General features: G+C 42.0%; 1 protein-coding gene across 2 annotated transcripts; it reads right to left on the bottom strand.

The window, feature by feature from the left end:
- Nucleotides 1–4,284: 4,284 nt before the first annotated feature.
- On the bottom strand, nucleotides 4,285–10,631 carry mych (myelocytomatosis oncogene homolog). 2 transcript variants are annotated; one of them, XM_018662839.2, is made up of 3 exons: nucleotides 10,412–10,631; nucleotides 8,218–8,773; nucleotides 4,285–7,212 (listed from the first exon to the last, which is right to left on the bottom strand). In XM_018662839.2, the coding sequence occupies exons 2-3, from the start codon at nucleotides 8,756–8,758 to the stop codon at nucleotides 6,608–6,610; spliced, it is 1,146 nt and encodes a 381-aa protein (XP_018518355.1). In that variant the 5' UTR covers nucleotides 8,759–8,773; nucleotides 10,412–10,631; the 3' UTR covers nucleotides 4,285–6,607. The 2 variants fall into 2 exon arrangements, with proteins under 2 accessions (XP_018518355.1, XP_018518356.1); XM_018662840.2 differs by lacking the exon at nucleotides 10,412–10,631 and having other exon boundaries at nucleotides 8,218–10,365.
- Nucleotides 10,632–25,331: the final 14,700 nt, after the last annotated feature.

Genomic DNA, 25,331 nt, shown 5'->3' with positions numbered 1-25,331 from the left:
TTCATTTTCCAGGGTTTGTGTTTATTTGGCTGTTGTGCAGATGGAGTATCATCATATTTTGTGTAAAATTTCACACTGCACTTACAGCATGTTTACTTTTTACAACAGCTTCTGTGTAGAAACTCTCAGTACATTTGGCTCCTGGTGTTTAGTTTCTTTGTGAAGCTATTTTACCTCAGGCTTGCAGCAAATTGCATTAATTTTCTCTGCGTGAAACTCATTTAACAAGAACAACTACACAAACAGAGACAAAGACAAACACACACCCATTCACGTAGATAAGCAAAAAGACACACATTCACGCTTTCCTGGTATCCCCGCTGGCTACGCACACACACACACTCACACAGTGTGCCAGCCAACCCAGCTCAGGATCTCGTGCTTGTGACAGAGCTCTGATATAATAGCCTTATTATTTTAACATAACTCTGAGAGCCAGTGACGTGCAGACAGGAAACGCATCCTCAGAGCTGGCCGGCGGCCCTTAGGGAGAGCTCCTGGCCAGGCACCAGAGCAAAGGGTTCTGGGTAATGGGTTACAGATGAGGGGAATGTAGGGCAGCTGCGTCAGCCTTGGAACAACCTAGAAAGACTGTGGACTTACTGGCTGTTGAGTCACATCCAGGCTAAATGTGGATTTAACATCTCAGCGTGAAACACAAAGATGAAGATGATGCCTGACGACAGCTGCTACACACTGACTGTCTGACAGACAAACTGGTTTTATCACACATCAAATTTTCACACTAAGTTTGAGACATTTAATTATGCTCAGAAAAGATTCAGAGAAAGAGCTGAAACCTCATCACAATAAAACTATTAGTTAGCGTGACTGGTCTGGACTCTGAAGGTCTCTTTTTCTGTGATTTAGGTTCAGGTGAGTTGGGAATTTCTGTCAGTATCCCTCACTGGAAAAAAATGACGACAAACTGGTGGCAAATGACTACAGCCTAACAATGGGGAGAATTATCTCACTGGAGTGGTGCTTTAGCAGCCCATTAATACAGATAAACAGATTACAGGTACAAACAGGATCACAGACAGTATGATGGGGGTAGACTAAATTTCACTACTAGTGTGTAGCACAATCATGACTCGTGTGTGTTGTGGGGTGGCTCAGCTTCTGTACTTCTAGAGTGTGGTTTGGATTGAACTGTGTCTCATTATTTCCTGCACTGCTGGAAAATAAAGCAGGGAAAAATTCAGCCTCGTGCCTCATTTTTCTGTCTGTCTCTTCATTTTCTCAGTTCTTTGCATTTTTCTCATTTGCTTCACCTCTCTTACATCATTTTCCATCTCCCATCTCCTTCTCTCTCCCTCTCTCCCTCTCTCTGACTCTCTCTCGTCGTGATGTGGCGGATCAGAATGAATGAGTCAGAATATTTGGGTCACTGAACCACACAAGGAGCAAACACAGTCAGCTACTGTACACACACACACACACACACACACACACACACACTGGGCTTGGTCGGTTACAGTTGGTCTGACACTCCACCCAGAATTTAACTAAATCAAATTCTCTGCCCTGTGACCTTAGGAGAAAAATGGCAGAAAGACAAAAAGAATAAAGACACTTCTAGCTACAGGTAACAAATTGTTTTTAAAAGGGCTCAGTAATTATCCTCAGCAGCTGGCCACTGATAGGACCAGGAAACATTTCTAAGCCCTGCCTATGATATAAACCTGTATGATTCAGTCTTACAAGTACAGCGTGGAAAGAAATAACATGATAATAGGAGATAAAGCCTGTAAATTAAACAAGTAAACACAGGTGAACGTCTCAACTGGTGCCAGGGTTTAGCAAAGCTCCACCCTCCCACCTGATTTCACTTACATGTTCTTAACAGAGCGAGCAGAAAAAGAGACAGAGATAATGTGTGTGTGTTTGTGTGTATTTAGCACAGTTATTATCAGGCCTCTCCCTGCGCTCTTTCATAAAACAACAAACCTAATCTGTCGCTCGCTGATGAAAAGGCTTTTATGGCATCTGGACCGATCTGTTAGCGGTTATCTGACACACCTGGCAGTCACACATCCACTCACCTTGACCTACATAGCTGCATACTCACCCTATAGCCAGCCTTACTCAATACAATATTTACTCACTGATTTCATTCTTTTTCAAACCTTAAACCAATCCTAAACTCCATCCACATTCTCTTTATTGTTTTCCAAGAACTATCCAGTTCACACTCTTTCTGCTTTAAACCACTCAAACTCACACACAAAACCAACACAAAGTGATTCAACATTGTGAATGAGAAGCTACAACAGATTTTACATTTTGGAGGAAGCTGTGTTGGCTCTTAACACACCGGTTTGGGAACAGGCCAACACATATAAAGGTTCTTTATCTCTGTGCCCTAAATGTGTGGAAGTACTTATTTCAACCATGAGAAACTGCCTCCTGACAAAACCCAACCAGCCAATCAGTATTCTCCTTTTCAGTTTACCTTGTAAATGCAAAGGAATGTATTATCACTACTACACTGTAGATTACTGTTGAAGTCAGGAATCATCTATAGTGTTTTGTTGCCCTGAGACATAAGTATTTGACAATTAGACCAAGTAGGAGAAAAAACTGAAGAGTGAAGTTTTAGCTGCTGAACTGGTGAAGCTAAAAGTTTCCAGGAGTGACCTGTAAAAACCTACGCTGCACAGGAGCGAGATAAAGAAACACTGGAGTATCACACACACACAGGCACATGTCCACCTGCTTCACATGCACACTGGGACACATGGACTGAGCTCAGGTTGCACAATGCACCTTCCTCCTGCAGCCTCATACTTTGCTCTGAGAAAACATTCGCATATCTCTACACCTGGGAGGGGCCGCCAAGGGTGACAGGTGTGTGAAATCTGCACTGAAATCTGCGCCTCATTTACGTATTTCAGTCACTAATGGGGCTTCCAATTGTGAATTGCAAAATCTCAAGGCTCTCCAAAGTGCAGCCAGTCTGAGAGACAGGGCGGGACTAACTTCTCATTCAGGATATCATAAGGATATATTGATTTTTCATATCCTCGTTTATATAATGACACAACAAAATATCAGAGCAACAGAGACCGTGGTAAACTGCCTGGTTGTCGTGAGTGACAGAAGCTAAAAACAATAAAGTTTACCTGTATGCTGTTGGTGGTGTTGTTGATGGTAGCTCACGCAATTGAAACTTTCAACCCTACCTGTGCTATTTCGTGTAAATTTTGTCTTCCAAAAGTGTTCTATGTCCTGCACCATTACCAGTATGACTTGAGAAATTGTTGCACTAAGGCCCCTGTAGACCCACACAGATGTTTTCAGTTATTCTGGCTGATTAGCCCACTGCTCAGATTGGAGTTGGGTGCAACCATGTGGGGAGGTTACCTGCAGTATCTCCATAAACCAAACAGCTGGAGTTTGTTCAGCTTAATAGGTGGAACAGGAGAATGCAGAACATGTTGCGTTGCACAGATTGGAAATATCCAAGTTAAACATTCAGACTTCCAAGCTTGAAAACTCCCACGATTCACAGCATTCAAACAATCAACATGGCTGCCAGCGACTTGACTTGACATCTCCATGTCAACTTCTGTAGGTGCTGCTATATTAAGTGTTAGAGCATCTGCTTCTGGGTAAAATTCAGTTTCCCACGTTGGAGCTCCAACTCAACTTTGAGAGCTGCTCCTGCTTCAAGTACGAGGTTGAACATTTTCAAGCTCTGTCCCAGTAGTTTGGGCTGCAGCATGAATCAAGCACAGTCTGTACCCTCCCTGTACAGCCCTGAGAAGAAGTCTAATTAGACAAACTTTATAGAGCTGGTCAGTAGGAAGCGCAACGATTTTGCACATCAGTCAGAGCTGATAAATTGACTCATGTTACGATTTAGCACTGTGAAAACCAGTGTTCTTCATTAAGCTTGGACAAAACTCTTTGGGTATGGAGACGTGAGCCTATGTGATCTCTGTAGCCTCCTTATTGTCAGTTCTGCTGATAAGCCTCCAAACTTGTGGATCTGCTACTCAAACAGAACTTCGCGGATCACATTTTAACCAGCTCACCAAATCCTTAGAACCCTACAAAACACTGAAGGTTCATATTCTCAGTTCAGGCCTTTGATTTAAATATTGTTTGTTCACATTTAGTCATCAGCATGTCACATTATTGTTCTGTTGTTTTATAATTTCCTGAAGTTGTATTGCACAAGATCAAAATGTATAGGTTTGTTGTTCTGTGTATCACACTGTACAATCAGTGGTTGTGTGTTTGTATGTGTGTGTGCACATGTAATAAACCACACAGATGTTGAACTCTCATTCATTTCTTTAATTACATCAATATTTAAAAAAAAAAGTGCTGTTTCGTTAAATCCTTAAATTCAAAATAAACAAAGAAAAGACAAAAATAATTTATGATACAATAACAAAAATATTTACATATGAAAAGAAACATATGTACAATATTCAAACCTAAAAAACAAGACATTACGGACCAGACTGCAGCCAGGTGGAGGTAGGTTTTATGATGCTGAGAAAAAAAATCATCACTGCTGTCTTGTTAAAACCTCATTGCATCTTCAGAAGGCAGTTCTCTGTCGCAAAGGAACAATTTGAAAAAGCGGAGACATTTGACAGAAAAGCAGAGAAGCTGAAGCTGCCTTAAAAAAGTATGTTAGATGTTGGAAGAAGATGAGGTTTTAACCAGACAGCGACATAATCAAACAAGGGAGACAAGGAGTCCTGAACAGAATGCATTTCAAGACAGAACAGGTTTTTACCGTTAAACCACCAAAATTATACCAACCAGGGTCTGTTCAAGTACACTCAGACTGAGGGAGGAGGAGCTCTATTCATAAAAATAGGATGCATTTTAAGACATTTGACACAAATAAGCAAATATTGTGCCATTTGTGCATCTTATTTTAAAACAGCACATTAATGGATCACATTGACAATAATGGTTAACAATATTTAGAATAAAATGGCATTCCATTAAATATTCAACCCCAATATTAACGTTTCAAACTTCAGACCCAGCCCAAAGTACAAGTTCAACAAAACACCTGATATTAAACGGATACAACAGGCTCCTGGTGAACACGTACAGCCTCAGTTTTAACTTTTTAACTCCCTAAATTATTACTTGGTGTCAAAGCTCTCTTCAGCAGCTTTTTGTGTCCATATTAACTGGGCACAAAATGCTGCTGGTGAAGGCTGTCTGACTTTTAAAATGGGGGAATGTTGGTCAAAGTCAGTGGCCCTCATTAATCTAACAAGTACACGGTTCAAATCTCATCTGACAACGGACATTGATTCATTTTACACATCAGGTGTAGAGAGACAATCTAGTTTCCAAGAAGATTTGATCCACGAGGGTCACTGACTAATCAATCAGAAAGACATTTTACACAATTTCCACTATAATGGTCGTCTCATAATAAAACTTGAGCATTTTTCGTAATTTCCACTTGTCAAAATGGCTGCTTTACAGAACTAAATGTCACAGTATCGCTGCAATTGCAGCTTCCTCCAACCAGAACCTTTAAATAATCTGATAATATGCCAGGACAATGCAAGAATAAAATGTTATCCAGAGGTTTTCTGTCCTGACTTTGGCTAATCTGCTACAACAGCTCGGCTCGCAGTTCAGTTCATTTTCCAGTTCAGTCACCTCAAAACCTGAATGCTGTTTAATATGGCTACTTCTGAATTTGATCAATTAATTAATGACAAACATTTAGATACACAAAGTCATTTCCACTTTCTCAACTCTAAAAACACACACACTCTGGGGTGAGTGAATTGTTAATGAACTGAACTGTTGCCAAGCATTGTTATGTGTACAGTATCAAACCTGGTCAATACAGTATTGTCATCTACACATGAACCTGATAACAGAGTGGTGTTGGGCCCAAGGGTCCGCCTGAGGCCAGACAGGGCTGAATGCACACTGAAGAACCTTTTCCTGATCAAAAACTGAATTAGCATCAGAGTTGGAATTTAGCTGGAACCGGTGCTGTTGACCAAATAACTGCAAAGCCACAAACACACACCTATCAGAGTGGAGGGATCACTGGTTAGTATGGCTATAAGACATCCTGAAAACACAATATTCAAGTTTCATTCAACTACTAAGCTGCTGTGGCTTCTAGTTATTTGACCCAACAGGCATTTCTGCCTTGTGTCACCCCAGTTCTCAAATGGGATGACACAAGGGAAAACAAACAATTACAAAAGATTTTGTCTTTCAGTGTGCATTCAGCCAAACTAAAAAAAATTAAATATCTGCTTGCTCTGTCCTCGTTTCAACTTTAAAAAACATCCTACGCTCTACAACAGTCAGCAGTCAAGGCATGAGAATGATCCGCTCTGAGGCAATGAGTGTGTTGTGTTTGTCCGGGGCAACAGTGTGCGTGTGTGAGTCTACACAGTCCAGACCCATTGTTGCCATAAAGTATTTGAAATGTCAAACTTTGTGCGCTCTTTTCAGCATGACACGCCATCCTTTATCCCCGCCCAGGCCTCTCTTTGTACAAAGTCTCTTCCCTTGTCTACCCCCGAACCCCTCACACACACGCACAATGTCTCTAAACAGATAAAAATGCAGCCCATGGTTTGCCCCTGGTCCATTAGCTGTGGAGCTTTTCCAGCCTGGCTTTCAGCTCCTCCTGTTTGGCTCTCAGTTTGTCCCTCTTGGCCTGCAGTCTGTGGCTCTCATCCTCCAGGCTGTAGATGCAGTCTCTTGCCTTTTTCAGGATCACCACCTTGGAGGCTTTGTCATTGTGCGACAGCTCTGGCACGTTGTCTCGCAGACGCATGAAGCAGTTCTTCAGCTCGTTGCGTCGCTGCCGCTCCATCACGTTGTGAGTCCTCCGCCGCTCCTCCTCATCCTCCGTCTCTGTTGAGTTTCGGGACGAGTGGTGGTGGTGGTACCGTGATGAGGACGACGACGAGGAAGAGCTGCGAGAAGAGTGGTGGAAGCGTGATGACCCGTCACTTCCCCTTGAGCGCTTGTTGGATGAGGTTGAAGATGTGGATGAAGAGGAGGAAGGTGGCGGGGAGGCGGGGCAAGGTGCAGCGTAGTTGTGTTGCAGCTGGATCTCGAAATGGTGGCGCTGAAGAGCCCGCTGCTCCTCTTCCTGCTTCTGCTGACGGGCAGACAGGTCAGCCAATGGGGGCAGAGGGGAAGGGCTGGAGGAACAGCGGACAACTGTCACCACGTCAATTTCTTCTTCTGTTGGGAGAAGAGAAGAAGAAAAGAGAGGCAGGTTAGATGGGTTTTCTGTTTTTTTAGACCCCTGTGGTAATTTCATCTGATCTGTGATGGTGTGACGACATTTCAGAGGAATGTTGACACCAAAAACAAGAGTGTAGACACTGTACACAGCAACACCATGAGGACTTCACACACACAGTCACACACAGTGCGACAGCAGTCAGTAGTGAAAATCTTGCATACTGTAAACAGCCATAAATGTACAGCAGCTTACAAGTGTTTGCAAACTCTAATAATGAGTGAAGGTGACTCAAGATTACAGCAACAGTTAAGTGTATAAACAGTTGTTACATTTTCAGTGCTTTAAGTGTTTTGGATGAAAACAAAACTGCCTATTCATTTACTCATGAAATGAATGGGTAAAAAAATACAATTAAAAACACAAACTGGAAAAAGTCTGGAACTCTTAACACTGAATAATACTTAAAAGACAATTCAACGCATGCCAGTCCACCACTTCCTCTCTGGTTTATAGCCAGGGATGCCGCAGGGCTCAGGTCGGTAAAATGACTCATTAGGAGTTAATGGATGAAGCTGCAACTGTTACCGCTGAACGTGAGTCACTCACACTCACATACACACAGAAACACACACCCTCCTCACAGTCAATTATCTCTCCTGAAACCCCTCATCTACTCATTTCAGTCAACAGCTAAAGCCCTGCCCACGCTTCAACAACATCCTCAAGCCATAAAGACTCCTGCAGATTATAGGTGGGTGGCCGGCGTCCAGATAAGCTGAGTGCAAAGAACAATTTGGGCTCAGTGCCACTAAACATTAACAGTGAATTATCAATGAAATGCCAGTGAAGCTGTTCTGGGCAAGGAGTGAGATTAAAGTCTATTCTAACTATCAGCACTATAACATCAATAAAACTCTCGTCCTCCAAGTCCATACATTCTGGATTAACTTTAATCTGAGTGAAAATAATGTGTGTAAAATGAGGATAAATTCTGAACTCACCAGAGTCACTAGATGAATAGGTGGACAGCTCGCCGCCAGTTGATCCGTAGTCTGATGTGGCCTCGCTGGGTTCCTGAGTGTCCATCAGGTTCTGGCAGTCCAGCGTGGACCCAGCAATCTCCTCAAAGATGCTGGTGTCAATGGCAGACAGCAGCGGGCTGGAGCCAAGCATCGAGGAGACCAGCTTCTCCTCCAGGTTCTTGTCCGATGTCAGGCAACGCCAGAGGTCTTCATTGCTCTCGTCCAGAGGAGAGCAGGGCTGGATGGACTCGTCTTCCTTCTCTGCAGCATCGGAGTGGAAGAAGTCGCAGTTCCAGTTGAGCTGCATGTCGTGATCCTCCAGAAGGATGTCCGACACGTAGCTCAGCTGGTCCTCCTTGGACAGGGGCTTAGTGCCACCCAGTCCGGCTTTCATAGGAGGGGACTGGGGGGGTGTCGGCAGCGACTGGAGGTCCTTCATCAAACTCTGGCAGAACTCATCATCAAAGAGCAGCGGCTCTGTGTAAAGCCAATCCTGCGATTGAGCGAAGCTTTGCAACATTTTTGATTGTAGAATCTGGGAGAGCAACAATAAAAACCAGGACAAAAAAATTAAAATCAGAGAGGTAGTAGAGCTTTTATAAAGTTTAGATCCAGAGAAGCGCAGTCAGTAGTGTGTTTAAAGCAGCTCCGTATCAGCACAGCAGCAGCAGCAGCAACACGTGTAGTAGTGAAAGTGTAAACCAGTTTCTCTAGACTGAGACCCCAGCCGGCAGTGTGCCACCTTTTAACTGTGTTTACATCACTGTAGCCCCGCCCCGCTGAGCCCCAGGAGACTCCTATATCACCCCAAAGATTAACACCCCCGCCCATGACATCATAGGAACAGCTGGGAGAGACAGGGGCAGAAACTTTACACCTCTTTCCACAATTTACATTTTTCCTTTTCAGAAAGTAAATGAAAACACCCATAAGTGGGGCCCGGCTGCCTGCTGACACGGAAAACAATACTTTAAGAGAAAGGGTAGATGGCTTTTCTGTTCCTCCTTTTCTCTTTTCGTTACTCAACACAACCTCTGTTGCTGTTACACACACAAACATGACCGAACACTTCAGCCTCACTGCAGGAAATCTGGACACTTTCGCAACTTCTTTCAGGAGGATATCGAAAAACTACTTCGCTCAGCACAAAGCCTGGGTGGTTATCGTTCAAAAAGCCACAGGAACATTTGTGTAATAATACCAAACAGTAGGAACATATACTCATATAATAAACATTTAAAATTACAATGCAAAATGCGACAAAACTGATTAAATGAACATAAATGGGCTTGGAACGGCTCGGGATGTAGGTCTATTTGGTGTGGGGGGGAAAAAAATCCGATAATATTCCTATGGGGTCCTATGGCATGTGTGTGTGCAGCAGGCTGTGTTGGAGAACAAAGCAGCCGTGTGTGTGTGTGGTGCAGAGAGACTGAGACTTAAAGGCTGCCTTTCTTTACCATCGCAGCCTGGGAAACCTGAGCCAAAACTTAAACACAGACACGTCTCCTCCGTAACAAGCCAGTAAAAATAAGCGATTAATGGTGTTTATGATGACATTTATCCCACTCAACAGAACAGTGACCGACTGTTTATTGCTCATGAACGCACGCCTTTGACTAACACTACCGGCGACTCGGCACAGCTGGTGCGAAACTGTAGACTAACTAGAGCAGATAAAATGTACTAATTTCTGAATGAGGTTTTGAATGGAGATATGCTGAAGCTTCATTCTCTGCCGTTAGGTTGCGCTGACTGCATGCGCTTGCACCAGACTTCGTTGAACATTTGCATCAAAACTGAGTACCAATTTGAAAATATCTGTTAAAAAAGATTCAACCTGTAGCAAGCCATCTCTCTACATGGTTCACGTTTCCGTGTGAAAAAATTTAAGTCACTGCACACGGAAAGCTCAAAGTCCTATTAGTATCCAAGGGTTAACCCGCTGCAAGGGTCATTTAAAAACCGGCGTGGGTTGGGTAACACCGGGTCCCCACGTGAAACCACCGCTCTCTATCTAATACACTAATTCACCACTTTAAACGACATAAAACGCAAAATACAACACAGAAATACACATAAGCACAATTCAGCACCCAGCCATGAAGTGACTTACATATGTAAGTTAGCAAACGTTAAGTAACCTCAATTCACCCCAGTGCAGCTGCCTTACCTTCAACTGTCCTTACAGAAGAGGAATTCAAAATGACGAAAAATCGTGGAAATGTCAGAAATATCCAATTAAATCCACAGAGAGCGATATAACACTAGAATAATCTGCTAGAGTAAAATTTTCTGCGTGTAAAATTAAAGTGAGAACAGGGGAGCATGATGCGTTTGTCCTGCGGTTCTCCTCCTCCGCGTCTATCAGACAGAGTAGGTGTGGCCGTTGAGATCCCTCAGTTAATATACGTCCAGGCTCGCCGGTGACCTTCCGCCTCAAAAAAATCGCGCCAAAACGTGAAAACCGACGAAAGACCGTTAACGGCAACCGAACCCATGACTGTATAACCGTCGTCGGTTGCCGTTTCGATCGAGTCCATGCGGAAAAAACAGGGGCGAGTGCGAGTGTCTTTAATTTCGCATCGAAGTTAGGGTCTATGTTGACTTTTCGGCGGAGTGATACGTTGCAGGCTTGAATTCCAGGAAAACGGTGGCGGGTAAAAAGTTGGGACAGAAACACACGTGGATTGTGAGGAGATGCCGGGTGTCTTACTGCCTGTCTGTCTGCCTGTCTGTCTCTCACCTAAGAGGCGTCGTCAGTTGAAGCCCCGAGTTATGAGCACGCACAATTTAAAACTCTTCACATTGTTATTTTAAGCAGAACAAAGTTAACAATAATCCCTGTTCACATGCATATTATGATTCATACCAGAGAAAATAAACAAACTTTCCTCAATCATTATTGAAGAATGTAGTGGGTACAGTAAGCCTGTCCGGTATTTTTATGGCATGTTAGAGGCAGGCAACTTTACTGCATGTTTTCTCTCCCCCCACCCCACATTGAAGTGTAGTAGTCTGACAGAGAGACAGACAGGCAGAGAGGCAGACGGAATACTTTTAGAGCCACGTTGTCCTCCAATTCCAACTCTTGCAGGGGTATTTCACCATCCGTCCATCTAGCCCCAACTCCTCCCTCCTCCTCCTCCTCCTCCTTCCACTACTACCGGCTACTATTACTACTACTACAGCCACAGACAGATCTAAAACTGTCATCTTATCCTTACAATTTCAAAGTAAAATAGTCTGTGCTACACTTTCAGCTCATGCACAGTTGCTTTTGGACACATCTAAAAGCGAACTTACTGTTATATAGGCTGCTGTGCATGCTTTCTGCGGTTTTTCATTTGCTGCGCAATCATATGTTTAATCCACGGAAACATGTTTATTTATTTATTATTATTATTTACAGTGTTTACATTGTGTGCTCGCCTTTCATAAATGCTTTTGGTGATTTAATATGTTTTATTCCGCAGTTCTGTGTATATATAATGATAAACGGAAATAAAATAATAATATGGAAATTAAACATATGCAATGATAAAATGCAGAAACATAAAATGTTGTAATAAATAGGCAATAAGACTCTGCATTGGGATGAATGAACTCCAAAACAGCCCCACTCAGATACTGCAGCCCTCCCATCTCCGCCCTATGTCACTGCTCTTGTGCATTACACGTTACATAACGAGCAAGAATACGCCGGTACACGTGCAGGCGCATCGGCCAATCGGAGTGCGAGTCAATCCCGGTTCACGTGAGTTCTCAGCAAGCTCCAAGGAATCTTGTAACAGGAGCCCACAGTCTTTTTTACCGACCATACGCACTCATTTATGTCCAGCTCTTTAAATACGCACGCACGCCTATTTCACATGAGAAGGTCCAGTTGGTGGTCATCTGATAGTTCACAAATGTACATGGAAAGGCATTATATATATATATATATATATATATATATGTATATATATATATATATATATATATATATATATATATATATAGAGAGAGAGAGAGCATATTAGTCGATCTATTATTCTTTCAATAATAATCACTGCTCTTTTCTCTTAAATGGGTGAAAATATGCTTTAGGTCTGGTCCTGATAACCAAAGCCTGGTAAATTAAATTCCTCTACACCCATGTGTGTATTCATACATGTAAATAAACTCTTCCTTTTTGCATGCCTTTCCTGCCTGCATTCTCCAGATTTAGGGATAATCACAGCCTTGTCGGGAGTCTGTCTCATGGAAACTATTTTTGCTGAGTGTAAATGCACTCCGCATTTCCACAAACAAAGGGGAAATACAGGATAATCTTACGAGGAAAAAAAATCACACACTGCACGATCAATTTGAAAAAGTCTGCTGTTCCATATTTGGAGGATGGGGTTTCTGTCTGAAGCAGCTGATGTAGGTCGGATCACAGCAGCAGGGCAGAAAAGGACATTTTGTTAAAGCAGCACCAGCGAAGGGGAGGTATCAGTGTGCAGTGAATAAGTGGGTTAATGTGCCACCTACAGGCTGACTGGCAGACTGACTGACTGGCCTGGTTTCAGCTCTGAATACTAAACCTCTTGCTGGCCGAGTGACTCACTGGTTTAATTTTTGACTCACTGGGTTAATTCTGGGATTTCTGAATTGTTTCACATAAATTACACCCCAAACACATCTGCCTCGGTTTAACTGTTAAACTGACAGCGCAGTCTACAGTAAAATCAGCTGCATGTCTTGTCACCATATGAGTGTGTCGGTTGTATGTCAAGCTGAGTTAAAATTGGTCATTAACACCTTAAGAACAAGTTCAGAAGCCAACTATTAAGTCCAAACTGTATCAGGCAAATGAACATCCCTCTAATTTGCTTTTTAAGAATTATTTACACACAATAACAATCTTTCTATAACCTTTAAAATGTTGCAGTTTCCATACACAGATATTGCAGAAAGGAGGAGTTTTAAAAATGTAAACCCACTGTGAATCAAAGAGATTTACACTGTAACTAAATCAAAGAAGAAGGGTTTTTTTGTCCTTCCTTTCTGCCTCCTGTTGATTTTAGTTCCACCTTTTCTGCACAACCTGGTGGAAAATTAGAGCAGTGCATACCCCTGTTCAACGCAGCAGCTCTCTGCATTTGAATAACGGTTCTTGTTCTGCTAAATGTTGTACTTAAACCTCTGGGTGAAAAATCCCTGTGAGAACCCTGGACCTCACTTCAGTAACCTCTGAACTCCCAACTGGCCTATTTGCTTTAAATGTCAACTGAAATCAGTCATTTCTCTATGACAATGAAAAGATAACATCAACTCACATCTGACTCACTGCTTTTCTGACTAATTGGCAAAATGCTCACTCACTGACTGACTCACTAACCTGTTAAAATGCTGATTAACTCACTGGTGGACTGGTTTTTATTAAAGTTACAGCATAAACCTCTTGACAGACTAAACCATGTTAAGCTTGTGACTGTTTGGTGACAGATGTTTTAGTTTTGGCATCTGTCACCAAGCATCTCTTGCACTAATGTTCAGATGAGCGCTGAGATGGTCTCAACATTCATTTTATCATCTGTCATTTGTTAATCATAAAAACTCTGAATAAGACAATCCTGTAACTTCAGTGACTTTTAGATTCTTCCCTGTTTAAATGGTAAAGTTTCAGCCTGACGAGGTAAAAGGTTAATCAGCTGACTGACTGACTGACAAACCAACCGTCTGGTTCACTGGCCCAGTGAACTCACACACAGCCGAAACCCCAGGGGTGATAGACAGCAAGGGAATGGGATTACCATTCTGTGTGTGTGTGTGTGTGTGTGTGTGTGTGCATCCTCCTGCTGTGATCTCCTCCTTGTTAGGACGCTTCATCCTGCAGTGTGTCTCTGTGCAGACAGACAGGCTGCTGCTGTCTGTCTGTCTGCCTGCTTTAATTAGACAGCAGCAGCTCCTGAATAAGCTCAGACACACACATCACAGAGGAAGGTGCTTCTCAAGCTCTGGTCTGAGGGCTTTATTAGGAACACCATATTAATACTGGGCAGTTCCTTCCATTGCTTTCAAAACAGCATGGCATGGACTCCACGAGATGTTGGAAACATTCCTTTGAGATTCTAATCCAGGTTGACATGGTTGCATGACAGTTTCTGATGATTTGTCAGCTGCACATTCATGCTGCCAATTTTCACTTCTGCCACATCCAAAAGGTGTTCACTGGAATCAGATCTGGTGACTGAGGAGGTCACTGAAGCTCACTGAACTGTCATGTTTATGAAACCAGTTTGAGACACCTTTGCTTTGTGGCACAGGTGCATTATTATACTGGAAGTACCCATTAGAAAATGGTTGTGACCATAAAGGGATGCACATGGTCAGCAACAATATTCATATAGGCTGTGGCATTTAAACCATGATTAACTGGCCCAAAGTGTGCCAAGAAAACATTCCTTTGCGTCATTACATATTGCCTCAAGGCAGGATGGGTCCATGGATTCATGCTGTTGATGCCAAATTCTGTCTGAATCTATTGTCTGAATTCCTCATCAGAAATCCAGATTCAGCCGACCAGGCTACGTTTTTCCAGTCTTCAACTGTCCAGTTTTGGTGAGCCTGTGTCCACTGCAGCCTCAGATTTATGTTCTTGGCTGAGAGGAGTGGAACCCATCATGATCTTCTGCTGTTGTAGCCACCTCAAGGTTTAACGTGTTTCAACTTTTCACCACAGTTATAAAGATGGTTATCTGAGTTACCGTAGCCTTTCTGTCAGCTCCAACCAGTTTGGCCATTCTCCTCTAACCTCTCTCATCAACAAAGTGTTTCTGTCCCCAGAACTTCCACTCACTGGATGTTTTTTGTTTTCACACTACTCTAAGTATTGAACAAGCCTATGTATGTGTATTTTATCTTGGATAGTAGATCACCAAGATGGTCTTTGGTGTTTAAGGCTATCAGAAAAAAGGCTTTGAGTTGTGTTGAAATATATGTGTTTGATTATGTGAATATATTCCAGACCATTTTTAAAGGGAAACACATGGAAAGTGCTCAGTTGTGAGTAACTTGGTACATTTACTGACAGAATATTAAGCTTTGAAGTGAGACAGAGGCCATATTTTTACAGGATTTATTTCTATTTATTTATTCTGTCTTGGTTAGTCTGTCTGACTGTAAGTGACCTCATGTGTAGTGGGTTATGTGTATTTAACGCTGCACATCAAATATCCCCACCCCCATCAGTATTAATCCTATTTAAATGCACCAAGAGTTAAAAATGGAAGTAAGTTGATGATGTTTGTTTAGAGATCAGGACAGAGAATCAGTCTTGACCTTTTCAGTGATTTGTTAATACAGGAAATATAAGAAAAGAAAGAGGAATCAGCTGTGCAACATTGAGCAACACGTCAAAATGTAATTCATTCCATGTGAGTAATTCAAATAAACTGCTTCTCACTTTGAAGATTTGACACTTGTGGGATAATTGAGATCCAAACTGAACTGCTTCTCCACTAATTTGCCTCACAAATCAGATTACAGCACTCAGTCGGACATTCAGGGTGCTTCACAGCAAGACGAGCCACTTGTCAGAGCCATTATCAAATGTAAGCAGTCATGTCATGCACACACAGCAGGGAGAACTTTTGAGAATTATCATCAGTCTCGCAATCATGTCTTTTATTGAGGAGAATTTGGCTACAAGCTGTAGTCGTATGATTTGCATTTTTGGGCCCCCGAGCAGAATTTCAGACATGTGACATCTTAAAAAAATCCTCTTCTTAATCTTGGGCATTTTCGTGCTTTCAAACCATTTAACATGCTGTGCCATTTATTAAAACAAAATATAAACTCCCCTCAGGCTCATGAATAAAATCAAAGATGCACTGTCATGTTATCAAAGTGAGGTTGTTTACTGTAGCTCTCAAAACGTGACATTTTAGAGACAAAGTTTTCTCCTGATAACATGAGTTGTTGCTTGCTGCTCTGGTGGCCCCTGAGGCTCCTTTTTCAGTGGGACAACCACAGTCTTCTCTGTTGGACACTGAACAGTACGGCGGTTAAGGCCTTGGGCACTGGGCATTGCAGTGACCTTCACAGATTCCCTGGAGCCTCACTCTAACCTTAAAGCAACTGTAACTAATATTTTACAATAACAACCTTTCAAATGACAACATGAAAACACTCTGACAGTGTGAAAGAGATCACACCTTCTGACGCACCTACAGAGAATTACCACATGAATCTCCTCGACTTTACAAAACTGTGTACTTAGTTTCAGCTCCTTGTGTAGCTTTATTGTTCTGCCTCATTGTCAAAGTGCAGCACGCAGCAGACAGTTAGTGAAATACTGTAGCAGGTGAACATAGAGGAACATTTAGGAACCTTGGTAGAGACCAAAAACAGAGCTATAAGAAGAGACTTATTCATCAGACTGACACAAAATCTACTCCAGAAGAATAATAATGTTGCTCTGTAATTGCTGGACGTGTGAATAAGTGACTGTTTTCCAACATGTTTGTTAAACTTTTAAGGTGATTATATGTCAATGTTGTGTTCCTAACATGTTTCTCCTGCTTCTGAATGACCAAAAATCACAAAAGTCATATTATACCATATGTGCTTGGGGATGTGTTTTGATTTGTGTACCCATTTGTTCAAATTGGAATCACCAGAAAGAAAAGAGAAGACTGCTGTGATTGTGCCCCCTACATTAGACCATGGTTTGGGACTAACAATGATTACAATAATTATACAATATGATTCAGTGGTTAACTGCTCTTCATGTCATTTTTTATCTCTTTACTGGCTCATCAGCCTTTTATTGCTTTTGCTGCTTATTACATTGCTTCAGTTACACTGGTGACATAACCTGAAGATATCTGATATTAGTCCAATATATCAGTGATGATGGTGTTTATATCAGTACTTCCTCAGCAATGCTACAAGGGAGAGGGAGTGGGGCAAAATTACAAATGTTTTGTAATGATGACAGGTCACTAAGGTCACAGAGAGAAAGAGACATGTCCTCGTCTCCCCTTCATTCCTCTGAAATTACAGCTCTCACAGTATCACCACAGGATCTAACCAAACTGTGTAATGACAGACCAACACATAAAACACACACACATACACACTGGCTTCCTCTCTAAATGTTAGTGCTGCGATGTATAAAGTTGTCCTGAGAAAAATCACCCACGCGCACACAGGCAGCGATGGGTTTTATGTTTCCAGGTTGCTTCCAATAAATAGAAGAGGGCTGCATGGGCTGTTACCATCATGGCTGAAAAACAAGGAAAAGAGTACCACCCAAAACTGCAGTGCTGACTCGGAGTCCTGAGCAACTGTCAGAGCTGAGCTCCAGAGGACAGAGTGCAGAGACCACACACATGAGCTGTAACTTAAAATAGAAAAGAATGGAAATAGAGAAGAAAGTACAAACTAAAGTGAGGGAGGGTTTTATGAAGCACGAATGAGTGAGAAAGTGTTCTGTGGATTTTGCACGGCACAGCAGTTACACCAAATATAACCAAACAAAAGCCAGGGCAGAGACACAGGAGCTTATGTAACACTGCAGTCAGACCAGGTGGGGCAAATTCTCCTTAACGACCCTCAGCCTGTGTCAGAGGGTAGTCAGGGCAACAACGAAGGAGTCTGAATAAAAATAACGGAAAAAAACAGGCACTGCTCTCTGATCTGAGTGTTCATTAAGTTAAGCCAACTTAAATAACTACCTGTATTTGTGGCTTTCCATGCAGATAATTTGCCTCCTCCTTAATACAGTGGAGTTAAATGAAAAGTATACTTTGATTATACTTTATTTTCTTTTTTTTTTCTCATCTGTTTTATCATAGGAAAGGAAGTCTATGTGTAATGTTCTACTGTCACATTTTCAAAATTGACCACGAACTTAGACTTTTGTTTCTTTCAGGGAAACCAAATTGAAAATCTGTTTAAATCTTGTGATTACATTCCAAAAGTACAGGGACAGGAATGACCTTTAGACCAGTGTTGCATCTGTGAGTATGTGAGTCCATGTGACATAAATTAAATTTGTGCAGACATCCTTGTACCCACGAAGTTGTCATGTCCACATGGACTTTTTCTCCTAAGGTCTCCACACCAACTGTGCATGCATCCTCCAAGTGGACTAGAAAGAGTATAATAAGGCCTCAGTTATACACGTACACTGACAACTGCAGACACCATGGACACATAGTTATTTTAATATTTTACCCTGCCTGGAACACAGGTTCCACACATGCACAGAACTTGGAATTAAATCAATAATTAAATCAAAACAGTGACATCCATGCAAGAAGAAGAACACGAAGTGAGGAGAGCAAGAAAGTGGTGTGTGCAGTCGCTCAATTACAACAGGACAGCTCATGTGCAGTTGGTGTGCAGACCCTCGGTGGACAAGTCAGGATGTCTGCACTCCCTGTTGATAACCCTGGTGGACCCTCACGTACTGGTGAATGTGGAAAGTATAACACTGGCTTAAATACAACTATGTGTCCATAGTTTAGGGGGCTTAATGGGCCTAAACGATGTATAAATATTGTTAAATGAGACAGTAGTAAAGGTAAGTTTCAAAAAAATGTTCCTGGAAAACTTCTGGTAACGGAAAACAGTGAATAAAGTGAGGCAAAGTTTTCCTTGTGTTCAGTATGAATGCCCTTTTAGAGTCTTTGTTCAGTATTCATAAATAAAGTCGTTTTGTGTGATCTGCATCTCAGTGCCTTGATGGGGGACAAGAAATAAAGAGGATGATAACACTGAATAAATGGGCTCGGTTTATTTTAAAACAATAACATGTTCCAAAACAAGAAGCATTTATGGAAATTGACACCAAAACCTGACAATTACTATTGTTTCAGACCATGGAAACATATTCTGCCAACATACTGGAAATATCTGTGCTTGACATCACAGCCAGGAAACAGAACAATACAACAAAAACGCCAAACACAGCCAAAAATCTAAAGTAGACCACCAGCAGCTGGTTTTTAAAAGGTATAAGTGGCTTTTGGGTGGAGTTTTTCCTTCAAGGATTTTAAAAGAAGCGAGGGTTCGTCTGACCTCAGTCAGCTGCTGGAAGAAAAGAGAGAGAGAGAGGCAGGCAGCCATGGAGCATTCCTTCTGGGAACAGCCTTCATGTGGTGTGTGTGTGTGTGTGTGTGTGTGGTTCGGCATGCTTGGTGGTAGTCATCAAAAGGAGTAACCACAGCTTTGCCAGGAAACATGTAAAAGTGCATCCTGCTGTACTTTCTCCAGGGCTCTGTGTGTGTGTGTGTGTGTGTGTGTGTGTTTTGTGCTTTTGTACTTAAAAAGAACCAAAACGCCCTAAAAAGTCTTCTTAAATCTAGAACTTTGGTCATTTTCGTCTCCTCTTGGTGATTTTGTGCCTCTTTGTGGTCGTTTTCTGTGTCTCTCTGGTCAATTTTTGTCTGTTTTTGGTTGTTTTTTTTTCTCTTTTTTGCGTCTTTCTCTGTCGTCTTTTGTGTCTTAACTGAGTTTTGTGACTTTCAAACAATAAATTTTCACATCAGTTCAAAAAGAAGCTCTGATCCAGTGGCCCTGCTGCCCTATGCACCAGTTCCATGTATGTGTGATGTACTTTTATCTCTCACACTGCAATCATACAACCATCTTGAGTTGTCCTGTGATGTGAAGGAAGCATTAAGTATGTTTACTAGTTTCTAGTGTTGTTTCATGCTGTTGGTACATGTGGGTTTTTTGTTAACGTGTTGCACAAGCTGTCAGATCGAGTTGGCAAGTTTTGACCACATGCACTGTACTACACTGAAGTTTTCTCAATGAAAACAACACCGCAGTGTCTTGGGTTTTCCACTGGACTAAAGCTGACTAATCAATTGACTAAAATGGGACTAAAACTAATCAGGTGTGCAAATGAACAACAGTCAGTCAATCAGAGTTTGGACACGCCCACACAGTCCTGAGAAGAGGTCTTATCAGACAAAAGAGAAACTTTCTACTGAAGTGTAAATCAAATGAGGAGCGTGCAGACACTGTAACTGTATACGTTTATGTAAAGAATCAGGACAGTGCAACACATTCAGATCCTCCTTCCTCCTGAAGAATGGAGGGTCTGAACAGTTTAACCCGCGGGAGTTCAGATCCCAAAGCTCTGTCAGCTGATGTGAGAACGGAAACGATCTGTAAGATATTTACAGACAATAATTCACTCATACTGTATATCTTACAGTACAGATTCCCAGTGGATGTTTGTGGAGACATACATTACCAAACAAAGTGTGTGTGTGTGTGTGTGTGTGTGTGATTCAAACAAAGACTACACAGACAGGACAGGAGAGGCCAGTGTGAAGTCAACATCCCTGTTTGGCTTTTAGTCCGTTGAAAATGTGTGTTTTAAGTTTTAAGTAACACTCGATCTTATTATATATGTCCATCTTTAAATCTTTGTTAAAATGTCATATTGACCACTCGAAGAGCTTAATATTACAGGTCACATTCACACACATTTCTGTGTATAAACAGCACTCTAACACATACACATGCATACACACAAATTACGGCTCAGTATCTTGCTCAAGGACTGGAGGAGCTGGGGATCAAACCACAGACCTTCTCACTAAAGGGCGACCTGCTCTACCTGCTGAACCCCCGACATGGATGTGGAGAGGTTTCAAAAGTGTCTTCAGACTGATTAACCCACATCTTCTTTAAATCCTACACCTCTCGTCCTTTCCACAGCGGTGGAGCCTCATTTTTACCATCTGCATCATGGAAGTGATTCATACACACTGATGACACACTGAAATATAATCAAATAATGTTCTTATATTTTAGAGTTGCAGTGATTAATCACTTAGACAGAAAGAAAGAAAGATGAAAGAAAATTAATCAGCAAATATTTTGAGAATTTAATATGAATAATGATACGTGATCATTTAGTTTTTTTTTATCTTTCATGATGAACAGTCATTTTAAAGACCATATGGTGAGTCAAAAAATAACAGATTAATCAATAAGGAATAAATAATGGTCGGTTGCAGCCCTATAATATTAAAATCCTTCTACACTGTGATATTTCTACTTTTACTCAAGTAAAAGATCTGATCACTTCTTCCACCACAGCTTTTCCTGTCTGCTTACATTTGTATAAACTCACGGTTCAAATGAACAAATAACCTCCATTTTTCTTTTGACTTTATTTACACTGCAACTCATTTCCTTGATTTTTTAATATGTCTGTATTTCTAACCGAAGAAGTTCCATGGAAATTGGCTGAGGGGAAAGTGACATGTAAAATGTCCAAACAGTTTTGTCACAGTCCTGCTGTAATAATGACATCATCAGATATCGGCTAATTGGTTGATTTTAAACCTCCTGCTGCAGGAAACGGTTTAATATGTCAGTGTGTGCCACCGTTGTGTTTCAACAGAGAGGAAATCAGTTGCTTGTGTGTGTGTGTGTGTAATCAGTTGCCTGCTGTGTCAGGACAGATAAGTGAATCCTGGCTGACAATCAATGGAAAACAGAAACACACTGTTCATCCCCAGAGTGCTATCAGCAACAACATACTGCTATTCTAACACACACAGACACACACACACCAGACCAAGCTCATTGATAAAAAGCTGATGGCGCAGTGCAACCTAGAGCACTGTACCATCAGCACACTATCACTTGACTTCACACACCCATCCCACTTCCTTCTGGATGTACCCACCACATACACACACACACACACAGACCCCCGTAAACCTATCTTTGTGAGGACCCATCGTTGAAATAATGCATTCTCCAGCCCCTTGTCCAAACCCTGACCATCACAACTGAATGCCTAACCCTAACCCTAACCCTGAAACCAAGTCTCAACCCTCATTTAAACTCATGGGGTCCAGCGTTTTGGGCCCTACGAAGCTGTCGGACCCCACAAGTGTAGTGGGCTCCCCTGTACACACACACACACACACACACACACACTTATCTGCACTCTGAGTTACTGAAACTCCTGACTTCTCGTGAAATGGAGAAACGTTAGAGAAAGTGTTTCTTCCTCAGAAACACCCCCAACCAAACCACCCCCCCACACACACCCCCACCCTAACATGACCAAACACACACATACAACACAACACACCAAGTCTATACTACAGAAAATGACTGGGTCATTTGTGAGTACTCTGTGTGTGTGAGAGAGAGAGCAGGTAAACACACACTGTGCTCTCAGCTCCACCTGTAACCATAGTAACCAAGATGGCAGCTGTGGTGGCCTCATGGGACGATCAGTCTGGACACCTAAATAAATCGATGGACAAACACAAAGCCTCCATACAGCTCCGATTCCCATCACACTGATGCATTTTTGGCAGTCTTGCTGTTGCTAAGCAACATGTAATCAACTGTTAGTCCCTCAAGTGTCCATAACATTCAACAGCAGCTACGTTCACCATTGACAGTAGTTGTTTTCAGTTTCGCGCTCAGTTTCACACATCGACTGTGCACGATCCGGCCATTTACTCGACTTTGACCAGATGTTGTGGGGACGTTTTAGGCCGTTATTACAGAGCTCACAGTAAATGAGGGGAGAGAGATGAGGAACAACATGTAACAAATGTTCCTGGATTAAAGCCAGGAACGTTGCATTGCACAGTCGATACCTTAACCCCTCGGCCACCAGGGCACCACAACCACAGGCGGAAAGTTTTCTCTGATTTTGTATCATCATGATACATGCCTTACTCCCTCAGTGCACTCCTTTCCCTGACCTTAACCAGACACAGATCTCCACACTGGTCTCTAGTTAGTATACCTTTAGTGGACCTGGTGGACCATGCATTTATCTGCCTGTTCACTGATTTTAGTGACTCTTTTACACTGCTACAGATTTACAGTGACAGCAGACATGATGCCAATGTGGTGACTTTGCTGCTGTTGAAAGTGACCGAGATACAGCAGAATTTAAAAGCACATTACAGTATATTATAACCAAAACCAAGAAGACTTTGTTGTTATTCCCCCAAATATCACAGCTACTACTACTGCTCTTTTCCTCTTCTGCTTTTACAGCATTCGCACCATAACACCCTAAAAAGCAGAACAAAACACCTTAAACTGTGAAAGATAAGGACATAAACACTTATACACACACACACACAAGCAGCTCATTAGATTTTAGATAAAAGAGGAAGTGTGGAGGCCACTGACACTTGCCTTGATCTGTTTAAGATTCAGTAGCAAAAAATACACTTGACCTTTAAACCCTGAAATCGGCTTAAATTCGGTATTTTATCCCCCTGGGATTCCTCACCATAACTGAACCTAGAAATATCTTGACTATTATGGAGTTTAAAGTTTGCATCATTAATCTTAATTTTTTATTTTTTGCAATTCTTCAAAGCAGATGAGTCTGTTTGGTGCACGGTGCTCTTTGCTTTAGGGGGAGTTAACCAAACTTAACGTGTCATTATATGGCAGTGTTAGGAGTGAATTTTACAGAACCAGTGAGGAAAAGTCTAAACCCTCAGGGCCTGGACATATTGTGCCTGTTGCTTTAAAAGCTGTTAGGTTGAGAGGAAACTGTGCTGTCGGACTATAGATTTCTCCAAAAGGCTTCATACATATCAGTGAGATCTTTATCTGCATCACTTCTGCTGACAATGTTTAAGCTCAGAGCTGAATTTGGTAACAGACACCAGAGGTCAGATAATCAATGTGTATGCACACTGATATTAATAAAACAAGACTGAGAGTCTGCAGTCCTGTGAGGCTGTACTTTTGTACTGCTGTACAAAAGGCTGTGCTGCTTTTAACAGGTTGTTAACATGTTAACCATGGTTCGTATAGTTTAGCATAAGTGTAGCTGATGGTGACAAGGCTGTCATTTTATTTGCTGTTATTTGCTCATAAACCACAGTATTAGACCAATCAGCATTTTCCAGAAAACAAAACAAAGCTACAGTTCATCCTGAGGCGGGCTGGAATACCTGAACCAAATTTAAAGGCACTCCATCCATCCATTACAGAGATATTATGATATGTCCATCTCTATGTAGAAACGATGCAAAAGGTCAGAATCACCAAAATCAAGATTTATTCTCCCAGGACCATGAATGTCTGTACAAAACTCATTGTGAAGCACTTTGTAAATATCATGTAAGGTTACAACGTCACTGTCAGATACTGTAGATAAAAGGTAAAAGGATGGTCTGGTGCACGAACACCCCGAGATCACCCAGTGAGGCCCGAGGCTGAGGCAAAGGATGTAAAGGCTGCTTTGCTCAGCCTGCTGCCTCCACGATCCAGATCCAGATTAGAGGAGGAAAATGAATGAGTGGATGGAAAAAGAACCGTCACAAACCCACACATGTTTTAATGCATCTGTCCCCAGTGCTCTACACCAGATTAACACTAACTAAAGGCAGGTCTGCAAACAGTGAGCGTTGAGAACTTTTTCTGGACCCCCAGTCAGTTGGGATTCCATATTCACAGTTTCCATTTAGGCTGCAAAGTCCAGATCCTCATCCTACTTTGTGTCAGGTCTGTTTATTTCAATGCAACAGGTCAATTTCACATCTTGTGCAAGTTTTCAGATACCTGCACCAGAGTTTGGAGCTTTGCGACTCACATGGGTTAACGTGTGTTGTAGCAGCAGGAAACAACTCCTATGACATTTATACACACATTTGCTGAATGAATGGACATGAATGATAAGAGATTAGTCTGCATGCTACACACACACACACACACACACACACACACACAAACACACACACAAACACACACCACTTCTCCATTCAGTCTGCCAGGAACCTGCTCATTCATGACTTTGCAACAGGATGAACGGGAGAAAGAGGAAGAGGCCTCCATCACCCAAACCGCCCCGCTCTCCTCTCACTTCCTCTTTCTGCTTTAAAATAGCAAGTAGAAGACGTTCTGGACAAAGCATGTCACAAGTCTTGAGAACGTTTTGCCTGCAAACCACACGGTCATACATCTCTGTCTTTGAGGACATGGTGCAAAAAAAAGATAAATTTCATGTCAGAGGAGGGGTGTGAAGAGCAGTTTACAGGAACAATGAGCAGCATGTTCCCTTAGAAAAAAAAACACATCAGCTTTCCACTTTCTTT

The sequence above is a fragment of the Lates calcarifer genome, linkage group LG12 (assembly GCF_001640805.2).
Source record: "Lates calcarifer isolate ASB-BC8 linkage group LG12, TLL_Latcal_v3, whole genome shotgun sequence".
NCBI classification, from domain to species: Eukaryota; Metazoa; Chordata; class Actinopteri; family Centropomidae; genus Lates; species Lates calcarifer.
This window is presented reverse-complemented; position numbering and strand designations above follow the sequence as displayed.